Here is a 14,189-nt window from a genome sequence, read left to right as displayed (position 1 = left end):
GAACAAGTTGAGTGTAGAGTCCTCAGCCTTGACATGCTGACTGGTTCGTTTGTCAGAGGAAGAACACAGCTGTTTACAGCTAGCTAAAGTTGGCAATGAATTTGAAAGCCTGTTGCCTTCAGATGACAGGACACAACCGCTAATGCTTTATTTAGACTTAAAATTTGTATAGGGTATTGCCTGCTTTGTTCAGATTATCATAAAAAAATAGAAGAGTCCTTGAATGCTAAAATTATTTCTGAAAGGTGAAAGTTGTGGGTTTGTTAATGACTTGCAGTAGAAGTGGGAGAAAACCTTGTAATGAAATGCTGTGGGAGTAGCAAGCTTTTTGAACATTGCCTATCCATGAGAAATAAGTGTTATTCTTTCTAATATGGACATATGCTTTTGCAGGAGCTTATGGGCTTGGATGAAGATGACGATGAGGAAGATAAGGTAAATATATCTCTTGGTATTTTGGCTAGAATGAGAAAGAAAGTGGGTGCAGCACAAACTAACCATCCTGTCTCCATGAGATCTGCATTCCTTATCTGTTTTAACTGGGAAAACTGTTATTACCCGTTTGCTAATCACCAAACTGAAAGTTTGAGGATTGCTGGTTGGTTTGATAATGTTTAATAGTGGCATTACCTGCATGAGACTTGTGAACTTCATTTGAATCAGTGGGGTGCCCAGGGTGTGCTTGAAATCATAAGACATATGTTCGTGTGCTGGTGTATGTATGTGTATGGGTGGTCAAGGTGAGTATATAAAATACATCATCACTTCCACTGTGAGTGTTGGATGAACATTCTGCACTAATGGCTTACAACAAATCACGCAGCATTTCCATTTCTGTAGGCCAGAATTGCTGTGATTTGTGAAGGACTGCTAAAGGTTTTCTGAACATTTCTTCTACGGGCTGGAAAAAAAGAGGTTTTCAGTTTTTTCAGCAGAAATGTAGAAAGAGTTGGCACTGGTGAGGCCTTGTTTTATTAGAGCATGCTTCTTCATTCTGCTTGCTATGAAAAATTCATTGGATTTAATGTTTTTTCAAGTTTATCAAACCACAGTGACAAATGATGAAGGGATTAGAGGGCATGACATGTGAAGAAAGATTAAGAGAATTTAATGTATACAGCTTGAGAAAACATAAGTAAGAGAAGGAGAATCTGATGATCTATAAATACTTAAGAGCTAAAAGGTGAGGAATTATTTAACGAGCAACAGCATGCAAAGGAACATTAGCTGTTGGGAAGAAAGTGCTCACAAGGCAATGTGAAACTCTCAAACTGTGTACTAAGTTAATAAGCTCTTCGTGAATGTTCTGTGGTTTAAGTGTTACAGTGAAGTTGATCATTGTGAAGGAAATCAATACCACAGTTAGGAAGTGTACTCTAACCCTTCTCAGTCGCAGACACTAGAATTGAAGCTCAGCAGACCTGTTGGTGGGAATAGATGTTTAAATGTAATGGGCTCTTCTGTGGTTGCTGTATTTTGATGAGCAAACAAAAATCCATCCAAGTTATAACTGTAAGTTTAGATAATCCATGTGAATTGTGGGATTCTTGCGATGAGCAGAAAGTTTATCGTTTTTACCTCATTCTTCTTGTTGTTAAATTGGTCAACATGTGAGTTCCACCAGATCTCCATTTCCCAGAGCCTTTAATGCATAAAACATGTCGCATGGACCACTCCATTAGGCTTTCTTATCAAGATAATTCTTTTATCTCAATACTGTGGCAATAACAACTCCTAACTTGTATTAATTTGTGTTCTAGTATTGTGTGTCTGAGATTCAGACACAAAATTACTGCAGAATTGCCAGTCATTCCTCATCTTCCAGGCCACTCACTTTGCTGCGTTGCCTCACTGTCTTCCTGTTATCCTGGATATATTTGCCCCAGTGTTAGACCACGTGGTGCACATCTTTAAGTGTGTTAGGTTATTCTAAGTGACTTTTCCAAGTTTGAGGGTGGCCAGTGCTCTCTAGGCAGTGTAAGAAATATGTAATTCTATGACATTATCTCACTGCAATGTCAACATTTAAACAGACAACCGTACTTTGAGAAGAAGTCTGTGTATTTTTTTTTCCTCCCTAATACAAGAACCAAAGTTGAAATCTGCTAGTTGAGTCGTAGTCTACGAGGCCACTGTTTCTGTTTCCTATCATCATGTTGTATCAAAACAGTCGCACACATAGCCTTTCTGGGTTCTGCTGCAAGTTAGACATAACAGACCACGCTTCTGGGAATTGTAACACACCCTCTAAGAGATGAACTGTTTACAAATTATAAATACACAGACGCTCAGTTCAAAAACCCGTGAGCAGATTAACTCCCTCCACCTAAACTATCTGTCTTAAATGACAGCGCTTAATTGCCGCATCCCCCATCGTTTCTCCCTCTGCCCTTTCCAAATACCATCACAGAGATAAGAGAGCTGTGTCCCTTTGGCACGAGCTGCTCGGTGGATGAATGCCTTCTCGGATTCATTCCATCTTAGATGTGGAGTTCAGGCTCTGTCCTGTCAGCTCTGGGCTCTGTCAGACTGTCTGAAGGATTGTTTTAGAATTATGTCGCTGAAACATCTTTTGCCCACCAGTAGAGTGGTATAGACAAGTTGTATGCAGCTTAGATTGCGAGTTGTCTGATCATTGACCGTTTCTGTTTATTTTACTTCTTTTCCTCTTTCTTTTCTTGACGACGACTGTGGAGCTTCAAGAGCAGACAGCTACTTTGTTAAATAAGAGTGTGCTAGCACCAGATTGGAAAGAGTCTTGGAATTTTCTCGTGGCATTAAGTTTTGTGGAAAAAGCTTTGCATTTCCACCAAAACAAAACATAAAAATTAGTGTTATTTCCAGATTTGTTAATTGAACTGAAAGAAAATCAGACCCAAAAATAAGTCAACAGAGATCTCTGCTCTTTTTCTTGGAGGATCCATCCAGTGGTGAGCTTACATAGCTGTGCTGGACTAATGGGATGTAATAGGGAAGGATTAGATGACGCTGTGACTTCAAGCCAAGTTCATTGACAGCTTCCAAGAAATGTTTAGCACCTCGTGGTTAATTTTTCTGAGGGAAGGAGAGGCCAGGAAAAATCCCCAAAGAAGGAATTCCTCATTCCCTATGTAAGAAATTCTTTCAGAAATGGGCACCAAGAGCAAACCAACTTGTACGAGAACAGTTTGGAAAGATTCAGCCAAACAAATTAAAGTCAAATTCATCCGGTAGCAAACAGCTGACATTTTCCATTTGTGTTTGATTCAGCATGTGGAAACCTTCCGTATGGATCTTATTTGTACGGGTGGATTAAGATGAAAATTGCATTAATTTCCTCCACAGTAAAGGTCAGTAATTGAAACATGAACCAAGAGTCTATTGTGTAAGATGCTGTATCCCCATACTTAGCAAAGGTCATAGAAGACAATAGCATCTCATTGTTTTAGTCTTTGAAAGTATAAATAATTTCATTAGACTCTTACTTTTTTCTTCCATACAACAATTGTAGTATAATATTTCATCATTTCCCCTTGAGGTTGATGAAGAGAAATGATGGTAAAGGCTTGAAAATCCCCCATCATACAAAGGGTGTGATCAGACAAATCGGGATCACACGCCTTCTCCACAAAACTGTGGGCAAGATCGTGTCATAAAAACAAAACAAATCAAGGTGTATGTTTATGTAGGCTTGAGCTTCCTTACATTACTGCTCTCACTTCAGTAAGTATGATGGATCCTCTCTTACTTCTTCCTAATGAGTCTGTGTACAGACCGCAAATAAGCTGGGCTCCTCCATCATCTATATTGGTACTAAGGGATGGATTCTGCTGCTTGTCCCAGGAATGATTGGTGCAAAGAGGATGAGTCACTTCTAAGCACACAGGATCCATCTGGTCTGGTAACAGTCTTGACTAAAGTAATGAAAGTTTCTAGTTATTGCATAAGACACTATTTTGACTTTGGCAAGTTTCCTCCATGCTTCTTATTAACCTAATCAACTTCTGGTTAATCCAGAGTACACAGATTGCTCTGTGTATGCTTTCCTCTTTGCAAAACCTTCTGCGTACCAGAAACAGGAAGAGAGATGATCTGATATTTCTCAGTTTGCAGTGTGGCATGTTTTAGGAATGCTGTGATCCACAGGCAGCCATAACTTGGCACAATCCTTGGCCCATCATCGTGGCCCACCAGCATTCTGGACATCCATAACTTTGAGAGTGATGGGAGAGAGGAATTCATAGTAGGGACTGTGCAAAGATTTTTAGGTATACCAGGTGCTGTTGTGTGGCTTTCCTCACATAAAACCTTAGCAGACATATGCAAGCTGACATTTTTCCTCTTGCCCTGCAGGTAGGCGAACCAACACTGTAACTCCTCTAAATCTCTGGGGGAATATTAAATAGCACTGAGCAGACCTCTGGGCTGAGCTCATAAACCTCAGGGAGCTTAAAACAAAATTTCCCTTAAAAATTCCAACTATGTGAAACGTTGTTAAAATTTCTTTCGAATTGGGCAGACATCTGAATAGGACTATCTTCCTCCCGTACCCCAAATTGCTAGATTATAGATGATGATGCAGTAGTTTAAATCTAATCACTGTGCAATTGTTCTTAGGTCTCGTGTATCTCCAGGAGAAAGCACTTTCTTTTTTTTTTTTGCTCAAAGTTGTTTTTCTTTTAAGACAAAAGATGAACGACGCATTCTTCTCTCTGTTCAGACTTCTCTTTTTCAGTTCTTGTGCACACGTTTCTCACCAGAACGTTGTTTTATTCTGTTGTGACTACTGATATTGCTTTAAGACTTGCAGTAGTATCACCAGATCCTGGGCTATTTTACATCTCTAAATACATACAAGCACAGAGCATGCATTTTAAACTCCTGTATTTCATAACTGTCCAGAGGGAAAGCAACAGAGTTATGACCTAAGTCTCTCCATACAATCTTAAATTCTGGTTTGGTTTAGAAAAATCAAAGTCTGCTGTGCACGGATGAAATCTGTCTAACGTAAGCAAAGTAAATGCTGTGTTTTCCTATGAGCTCTCCTTAATGAGGCATGAGATGGCCATTTTTGGCCTTTTTGCCCCCCAGACGTAGCTGTAAGATGCTGTGCCCCGCTTTTAAAATGTGTCCTACTAAGGCTGGTGGTGCTGTCCTTCGTATCAGCCTGAAGTAATTCTATTGGCTCTGGTGGAATTATTCCAGATTTCACACCTTTTTAACTGAGAGCATAAATTGACCTGTATGTGTTGCATTTCCTCTATTTGGTAATTATTTCAAGTATGCTCAGATTCGCTACATTTCCACAGCCAGGCAGGCACATTTGCAGCATGGTGTTAATAAACAAAACGATCCTGTGATGCACAGTTTTGGGACTGCACAAGGCAATCGCTGGGAGTTTGGCAGCCATCCCCTCTGCGTGCTCGTCCTCCTGTAAGAGCCAAGAAGCCTTCCTCAGCATGCAGCAGACATCACAGCTCAGGGCAAGGCAATGACTCAGCAAGGCAGATTGCTGGGATCATTATGGCCACCCTTAGCTCCTGTGGAAAGCAGGAGGTTCAAGGTTGCCATGGTGTCTATTTTCAAAGCTCTGCCTGGAATTCATTTTAGCTACCAAAGGACTCCCATAACTGCCACCTCCCACAACAGCTTCATTCTGCTGCTGGACTGATGCTGTTAGCAAATGGTTCCCTGTAGAGAACAGTGGTCTCCTATTTATGCCTAGTAAATTCTTTCTAGTTCCAGAAGTTCTTCATCTGTGATCTGTGACTATTTTGGCCTTAAGATGTTTGATAGGAGTCTTGCCAGGCAGCAGTGAGTCTGGAGTTCCACGTTCAAGGTGAGGCTGGACCATGCTCTGAACAACCTGATTGAGCTGTAGGTGTCCCAGTGCACTGCAGGGTAGTTGGACAGGATGACCTTTAAAGGTCCCTTCCAACTCAAGTGATTCTATGGCTCTAAGCTGCAAGTGAAATCCAACTTTGGTTACATCTCTTTTTCTCTAAGTAACTACAGCATGTTTTTCAGAACCCGGAAGAACAGCAGACTAAAAGGCGTGCATGCCTGAGCTTCTTTCTTTCTGTCGATCTTGTTTTGCTGCCAGTACACTGGGGAGTTCCTATCTGGTGCATGGGGAGAAATCCTGACAAAATATTGCCCTAACGTGTTTGTAGCAGTGGTAATGTAACGGAATGGCTGTAAGAAAGCTAATCCTGATGGCTAGGCCAGCCCAGAGGCAGACTGACTCTTCTGATTCCAGATTTTCAGTCCTGACTTGGTGGCCTGTGTCTCGCTTTCTTCCTCCTTTTGTATTAATTCCTATTTATTCTCTCTCCTCCCCTTATTCCTCATCCTTGCCCCCGAGTGTTCTTCAGCTTTATATATTGAGTTTCCCTTGGCATGCCAGAAATTTGCTGATGAATACCACTTGTCTGAAAGTTGCATGCAGGATTTCTTTTTGCGCAGGCGCATGGTACGAAGCAATTAGAAGTTGCTAGTGAGTACACGCCTGAATTTTAGGTTGTCTGCACACAGTATGTGCAGTATATATAAAGAAAAATTCACGTGTAAAACAGCGTGGTAAAACATCCTCACGTTTTACTCTTTTGGATGTATCCAGAGCAAACTCTGCTTTTAGCCTTTGTGAAAGCGACGGTTGTTAATCATGGAAACAAATGACGGCAAGAAGTAGCAGATCTCTACCATCCGTGTTTTCAATTCAGCACTGAATTCTTTGCTAGAGAAGCAGCAGTAAGTAGCTTTGTTTGGGCTGTGGTGCAGAGCGAAGCAAACGATGGGTAATTTTTGTCCTCGGTCGCTTCCTCCGTAGGTTTCATGATTTCCCTCGCAGTCCTGGCACTGACAACTGTAGCTCACCAGTGGTGAATTGATGTGTTAATGCTGGAGATGGCTCCTCTCGGCATGCCCGTATTTCACGCACTTTCAAAGTCTCTGTCACTGCAAGTGCATCAATTTTGTTGTCATGCGTGTTTCTTTTGCAACTGTTCCTGAGTGTCTGGGACCGGGATGGTGTTGTTAGGAAGGGAAAAGATCAGAGAAATGCAGTAACCCCTTATGTGCCTTTCTGTGTTCAGGTTGTTAACCGCTGTGCATTTCAGAAAGAGAAATGTAGAAGGACTTTTTATTCAGCAGGGCAGAGAGAGAGAGATCTGGTGTCTTCATGTGGAAGTTCAAGCCGATGTGCATTAACTGGACACAAAAGACTTAACTTGTGAATTTGCTGGTTTTTTTTTCTCCTTTCCCCCATCTTCCACTGACATGCTTAATCTTCTGTAAGACCCCTTTTGTGTTTTTTGTTCAGGCAATTAATGTAGAAACGAAGGTTTCTTAAATCGGGATATGCAAGGAAGATTTGAAGCAACACACTGATTATATAATTAATTCTCAGTTGTAAGTTCATTTTGATGGACTTAATTCTTTCCCAGAGGCTGCAGACTGGTTTTGGTCCACCCACAGTGCTGTAATCAGCTAAGAAATAAAGAAGAAAAAGGCCTTGAAGGAAAGGAAGTTTCCCAGCTGATTTAAGGGGGGAAAAATAAGTGTGAGAAGCAGGCGGGGTATTTTATTTTAAATTCAAGGAAGTGCTTCAGAGCTTTGGTTTTGAACCATGGGTATCCAAATCCTGTTTTCCAGCAGCATAATACATTGAGTCCAAAACAACTGGGAGAGGAGCGATATCTGAACAGGAAGGAGCACAGTTACCTGTGCTGCGGGTGGGACCATGCACAGATAGAAAAGTAGAATGGAAGGTGAATTTAGGATTACATCTCTAACAAATATCTTAATGCTCGGTGATAACTTTCTGTATGGCAGTTGCTCATTTACTAATAAATATGGAGCTGTGACTGTATTCTTGATGGGCTACAGCTATTCTCACTGCTTCTGACAGTGTTTTGTGAGGTTCTGACTTGAGAAAGCATACACAGTGCTCCACAGCCTACATAAATTGGAAGATCCTACTTGCTGTGCTTCGTTTGTCTGCTTCTCTCCTGCTTAACCAGTGCCTAATCATCCTGTAAATGTGTTTGGTTTCCAGAACAAAAACAGTAATAACAAAGAAAAGACATAGATAGGTTTTCAGATTAGTTTGGCACTGGCAGAGCAATGCATGGAGTGAGTAGTGGCTAGCACATATTATCGTCCAACAACTGAGTTCAATTAAAATGCATTCTAATTCCTAACTACCTCTGCCCATTCCTTGCTTGCATATATTTTGTATTGCAAATAGAAAATAGCATATTGTCTGGGACTGATTTTAGTGCACATGCTAGGTAAGGATACATATGCAGTTGTCCTTTTATCCCGTGAGCTGGTGGTTCCTGTTTTATTTTCCTAGTCTGCTTGGTGGCTGCTGCAGGAGTGATGTGGTGTTGGTTAAAGTGCATTATCACTGTGTTTCTGTGCTCAGTGGAAAACGTGTAAATGAAGCCAGCATGATGCAGATAGAGTTGTTGGACAATCTTCCTTTCAGCTGTGGGTAGCAAGAGTAGGCTTGCCCTGGAATATCACTGAATATCATCTGAAGTGGTTTCTTTTACCCATCTGTCTGCATTAGGATAGAACGAAATCCCCACTGGCTGCTATACTGCTCTCAACTTATACCGGCAAGTTTGGTGTGTAAGTGCCAACTATGACTAAGCGACCATTGCACCGTTCTAGTGAAGGAATGGTTAAAAATAATCCTAATGTGTCATTTACATTTGAGCCTAGCAAGGTTATAGCTGGAGCTGTGTGAAAATGACTTTTTGGTGCTATTTTCACATAAGCTGGCTATTTCTTTATTTATTTAGTTCTGGGGTTATTTCACACCCCAGGGGTTTTGTGGGTTTTTTTTTTTTTGGTTGGTTGTTTTATTAATGTAAAAATACTCATTTTCACACCCAAATGTGTGATTATTTAAAAATCTTGCTTCTATTTACTGTGCATTCCCTTGCAACCTAAAGGCAAATATTCAGATATCTGGAGCTTGATAACTCTGTGGTGGTTTTGGCTGGCTTTTTCAACTCAAAAATTACTGTGAAGAGAAATATGCAGTAAGTAATTCCAAGCTTGGCTTTTAAGGGTTATGAGGGCCATGCTGTCGTGTCTGGCTCTTAGTATCCAAGGATGGTTCATATGTTATTTTAGCACACACAGATGTAGGGCAGTGCCCTCTCTCAGATGCACACAGTCCCTCTCGTGGCATGATAGTGTCAAAAGCCTGTAGCAGTGAGACTTCACCTCTGTGGCCCTTTGTGACTGCAGGTGGCCTCTGACCCTCTATCCTGCACAGCAGAATATTGCGGTTTCATGGCAGGGGGAAAATTGTAGGCAGTGTTGCTCTGAATGTCTCCGGTTCCTGCTTACTCCCACATACTCTGGCTGGCAGGGATGATGGAGAAAGATGGAATCATAGAACGGCTTGGGTTGGAAGGACCTTAAAGGTCACTGAGCTCCAACCCCCTGCTATGGGCTGAGTGCCCCCACCAGATCAGGTTGCCCCATCCAGCCTGGCCTTGAGCACCTCCAGGAGAACATGTACATGGACATGACTTGCAGTGTACCACTATCAGCTCCCCTCTCTGGATGCTGACTGGTTAAAAACAAAAACACAACAAATTTCTTTTTTTCTAAATGGAGCTGGTTTTGGAGAGTCTAAATGTGATGTAAAATCAGTGTCCAGGGCTCTGCATTTTGTAATAAGTGAATGTTTTGCTGATTTCTTGCTAGAATATCTGCAACCGCACCAATTTGCATGCCTGTATGTGTGTTAGATTGCTGGCAAAGAAACGCTGAATGCTGATAATTGTATACTGATTTCTAAGGCTGATTTAAGTCATTTTGATTTTTAATTCATTCTGTGCTTCCTTTTTATTCCTGCACATGTGTAGTAATGTCCTGTAATGTTGTTGCCTAAAATAAGCAGTAAGAAATGAAGTTGAGAGTTGCCTGCTTTAAAAAGAAAATGTCATTTTTTCCTTTGATTCTTTTTTTTTTCCCACCCCCAGCCCCCCAAGTAAAATAATAAGTCTCTGTATGTAGAAGGATTAAGAAAAAAACACATTGCATCCAGTATCTTGCTGCTAATTTATGGACAGAAAACAGCATGGCTGTTGGGAGTTTGCAATGCTCGGAAATGTGATATTTAGCAGTTATGGATTGAGGGATGCTCAGCACCTTTACTGGGTTGACATATAGCTGGGCTCTTCAGCGAAAGCCTGGCCTGAAATCCTGAACTTCATGTTATAAGATAAAGAAACCTCTAGGGAGGTAGTGAGGGAAAGAAGGAAAATGTGAGGAACCATTTGCCTTCATATTCATTATGTATAGTAAATGTTTTCTCTCCTTCTTTCAGTGATATGCTTGAGTTCATGGATACATGAAGTGGGAATCTCTAACTTTTCTCATGTATCTGTGAACATGTTAGCAAATACTGAGCATAATGTTTTTCTTTTTTTTGGGGGGGTAGGAATCTGAGAAAAAGGGAATAATTGACAGAATCCACATGGTGCAAGAGATCATCGTAACTGTTCAAAGCATTCTAGAGGAAATTGCTTCGTTTGGAGAGAGAATTAAAAAGTAAGTGGTGGATTTTTCTTGCTTTACCTTGATTTGCAATGAAGTAGAGCTGGGGCAGATTTCTTGCAAGGTGAAGCAGGGAGAGGCTGGTCATGGAATTTCTATTCCATAAATGTTCCTGAAGCGTAGAGAAGAGTAGAGGCCATGCGCTCTGCTAGTGTAGCTCTCAAAGCGTTCATCTACTCAGAGTTATGATCTTGTCTATGATGGAGTTGGGATGGGAAATGCTACTTGAGGTTGTGGGCTCAGAACTATCGGGCTTTTCTTAGTATTTCCTCCATAGAAAATACATAGGGGACTGATAGTATTGCCTTTCCCATGCCCTCCCTACCCTGGTTACAGGGGTTACCAGTCATGTATTTCCATCTACAGTGCACTGATGTTCTTCTCTACCATTTTGAGCTTTCTGCTTCCTGCTGATACCACAAGGAAGCCTGAAGGCAGTTTTCTGGTCTTGTCACAGCAGGAGGCACATGGGGTATTCCTGACCCTGAAAGGGAAAGAGGTGAAGAGCCAAAGAGGGATAAAAAAAAAAAAAGGAAAGTCCCCCACACAAACACATATAAACTTTTATAACCCAATCTTTATTGGCAATTCATTGACCCACATTGTTTTCTGTTTTGGGCACAAAGTGATGGTTTGTGATTGAGCCACACTTTAATGAAGAGCTGGGTTCATGCTAAAAATACAGCAAACCCATGTGCTGTGGTTCCACGCCGTGCACCCCAGCTGGGGTGGAAGTGGCCCAGAGATGTATTCCAGTCTATGAACGGGGCAGTGTTCTGCCCAGCTGCGTGGCAGGAAGACTCACTATTAATTCTTGTATTCATTTCGGTGACAATGGTCTTAAAGAACACATTGGGTATTAATGGGGAGGCCCAATGTAATTTCAGAAGAATTCCATTGTAACTCAACAGAAATGCGCCATTAAAGAATTGCCACCAAAATTCTTTGTAAGTGACAGACTGAATCGTGCTGCAGTTTCCATCTGTCACTCTAGTTATGCAATCATAGGGAATTTTACTAGTTTAACAGAATTGAGCTGTTTTGCTACTTGTTCTTTTTTTCAGCTTGAGCTATGTTGATGGCTTCTCCTCCACCTATTTTTACTTAATACTTACTACGTCTGGTGAAGCTTAAAATTGTTCTCCTGTACTGGTAGTTTTATTGGTCAAGAGAAGTTCATGTTATTTTATAGCCTGACAGGTGATCCACATTCACTCCCTCTTCTTCCTACTCCCTGTCATCATGACATGATGAAGTTAGCAGGTAGATGGCATGAAGCGAATGCTAAGATCATAGAATGGCTCTTGGGTTGGAAGAGACTTGAAAAATCACTGAGCTCCAGCCCCTTGCTGTGGACTGGTTGCCAACCATCAGATCAGGCTGCCCATAGCCCGTTCAGCCTGGCCTTGAGCACCTCAAGTGATGGGGTACCCACAGCTTCTATGGGAAAAGACCTGTAAATCCACCTACAAACTAGTTAATGTTCATATTGTCTCCAGGTATCTCATGATGATACAGGACAACATGTTGATGAAGTGCCTGCCAAGATGTGTTACTAATAGCTGATAACCCAAAGTATGTAGTATGCATACATGTGAATGATATGGCTGAAAGAAAGGTTTTTTGTGTGTGCTACAAGTCTAAATTACTGTGGTGATTGAGAGCCCAAGTGGAAAAATGTGGGTGTGAAAAGGCTTGGACAGCTGAGTACATACAATAGCTGACCTGAAACAGCCTCCTATATTCAGTGTAATAAGAAATTGATCAAAATGTAAGGAAATAGAAGCAAGTGCATTCCTATTAAGATGTATTTGTATAGGATATTATTCCCCAGTACTACGCAGAGAAGCGACTAACTGCTCTTGTAAGGTTTAGAAGGTTTAGCATTAGTTGTAATTAATCCATTCCAAGTTACTGGCAGAGTTGACTCTGGCTACCTGCCACTTTCAGGTCATGCATCAACACCCTTTTCATGTCATCTCCACTGTGGTCCAGCAGAGCCAGCTCAGATGGCTTGCACCTGCAGCATGGCCTTGTCTCCAAATCAGATAATCTTCCCATGAATAATGGAGAGCTGACCGGTGAGCAGAGATGTGTAACAAGTGCAACGTGTATAAGAAGAAACAAGAACAACTCTCTACTTGGCTAACAACTTCACCAAGCCCCCTGAGGCTATCCTCTCTCCTTGTCCTGATATCTGCCTCTCAGATATCACCTTTAATCTGTTACAGCATCCAGGTGCAGGACTCTGCTTACCCACTTTCCAAAGTGCATCTCTGTATTTCAGTGCATAAAACATTGCAAAGAAATCGTTATGTTATCATCTATCACAAAGTACAGCATAGAAATACTGAGATGTGTCATTCCTTGCAGCACGTTGAACTGGACGGTGCCCTTCCTCTCTGTTCTGGCCTGCTTGTTCCTTGCTGCAGCAACAGTTATTTTGTACTTTATACCGCTGAGGTACATTATTTTAATCTGGGGTAAGTACTCCACTGTCTCTCATATGCTTGCAGTATGTATGTTATGTATTCACTGAGTTAAATCAATCTTTATATTTCCTGTTACAATCAGTTGCTTTTACTTATAGATGAGTTAATATGCTACGAACCACTTAACATTTTTTTCTTTCACTCCCTGGGTCACCCAACAGTCTTCTTTTCTTAGGGTTAGCACATAAGTGTAGATAAACTATTTTCATTTATTGCTATTACTATTATTAGGAAGCAGTTAGCTTCCTTGTGCTGAAGCTCCCAGCTGGGAAGTGATAGGGAATGGGCAAGGTGTCTTTGAAGAGCTTGACCATGAAGGCCAGGGCCCTGGCAGCTGTTTGATTCTTAGCAAAACCAAGGGGAGCATTGTGCTCAATAACCTGTGGTCCAATGGGAGGCAGTGAGAGTATCTTTGGAGCAGGGAATGGAACGGGGTTGTTATGAAAGTGTATTGATTTATTGGGATGAAGCAAAATAGGGGCTGTTAAATATGAAGAAGTGCCTGATAGTGTTTTGAGGAAGAGGCGGTCTTCAAGAGCAACAGGAAAAAAGCATGTTTCAGTTGCTGAAGTCTGTTCTTAACTCAGAGTGGCCTTCTGTCTTTTTTATCACGCTGTCTTTTATCTCAATCTGAAGGTAGTCCTCACCAAACTGCTAAGCTCTGCCCTGGTGCAGCACTGGGCTGTAGGGAGCTCCCATCACCCTGCCAGGCCTGAGCCACTGCTTTAGGAGAAAAAAGAAAATAAATAAAGGATTAAATTGAACAAAAGAAAGAGCAAAAGGAAAAAGGGGAGGAAAGTTCTGTAACAAAATACTGTTGTTCTGGTATGGAGGACATGGTGAATACAAGAGAACTATACATCCATTCAACATCATCTAGACTGACAGGGCCTTCAAATATGATACGTGTTAAACAACTACCCTGTGGCAAGGCCTTAAAAGACCTTATGGTATTTTCTGTTTTTTAAAAATCAGGTACACAGAAAATTGTGTTGGCATTTTGCTACAAGTATATGGCTTAAAAGCTGCATCTCAGATGTGAAGCAGGAACATTTCACAGAGAGGAGAAGGCTGGAGCAGCCATCTCATTTTGAACTACTTTCAAGGAGACTAGCATGGGATTTTGGACAGGGG

At 41.4% G+C, this 14,189-nt stretch overlaps 1 protein-coding gene across 2 annotated transcripts in view; it reads left to right on the top strand.

The window, feature by feature from the left end:
- Positions 1–14,189, top strand: part of MCTP2 (multiple C2 and transmembrane domain containing 2) — a 104,874-nt gene that overhangs the window by 84,917 nt on the left and 5,768 nt on the right. For both annotated transcript variants that reach the window (XM_072345870.1, XM_072345871.1), the window contains 3 exons: positions 394–435; positions 10,448–10,557; positions 12,937–13,046. In XM_072345870.1, coding sequence (XP_072201971.1) covers positions 394–435; positions 10,448–10,557; positions 12,937–13,046 — 262 coding nt within the window. The remainder of the gene's footprint in view (positions 1–393; positions 436–10,447; positions 10,558–12,936; positions 13,047–14,189) is intronic.

This window comes from Excalfactoria chinensis, chromosome 10 (genome assembly GCF_039878825.1).
Source record: "Excalfactoria chinensis isolate bCotChi1 chromosome 10, bCotChi1.hap2, whole genome shotgun sequence".
In the NCBI taxonomy this organism is placed as follows: Eukaryota; Metazoa; Chordata; class Aves; order Galliformes; family Phasianidae; genus Excalfactoria; species Excalfactoria chinensis.
The sequence above is the reverse complement of the archived record's forward strand: the minus strand, read 5'-3'. Positions and strand labels throughout refer to the sequence as shown.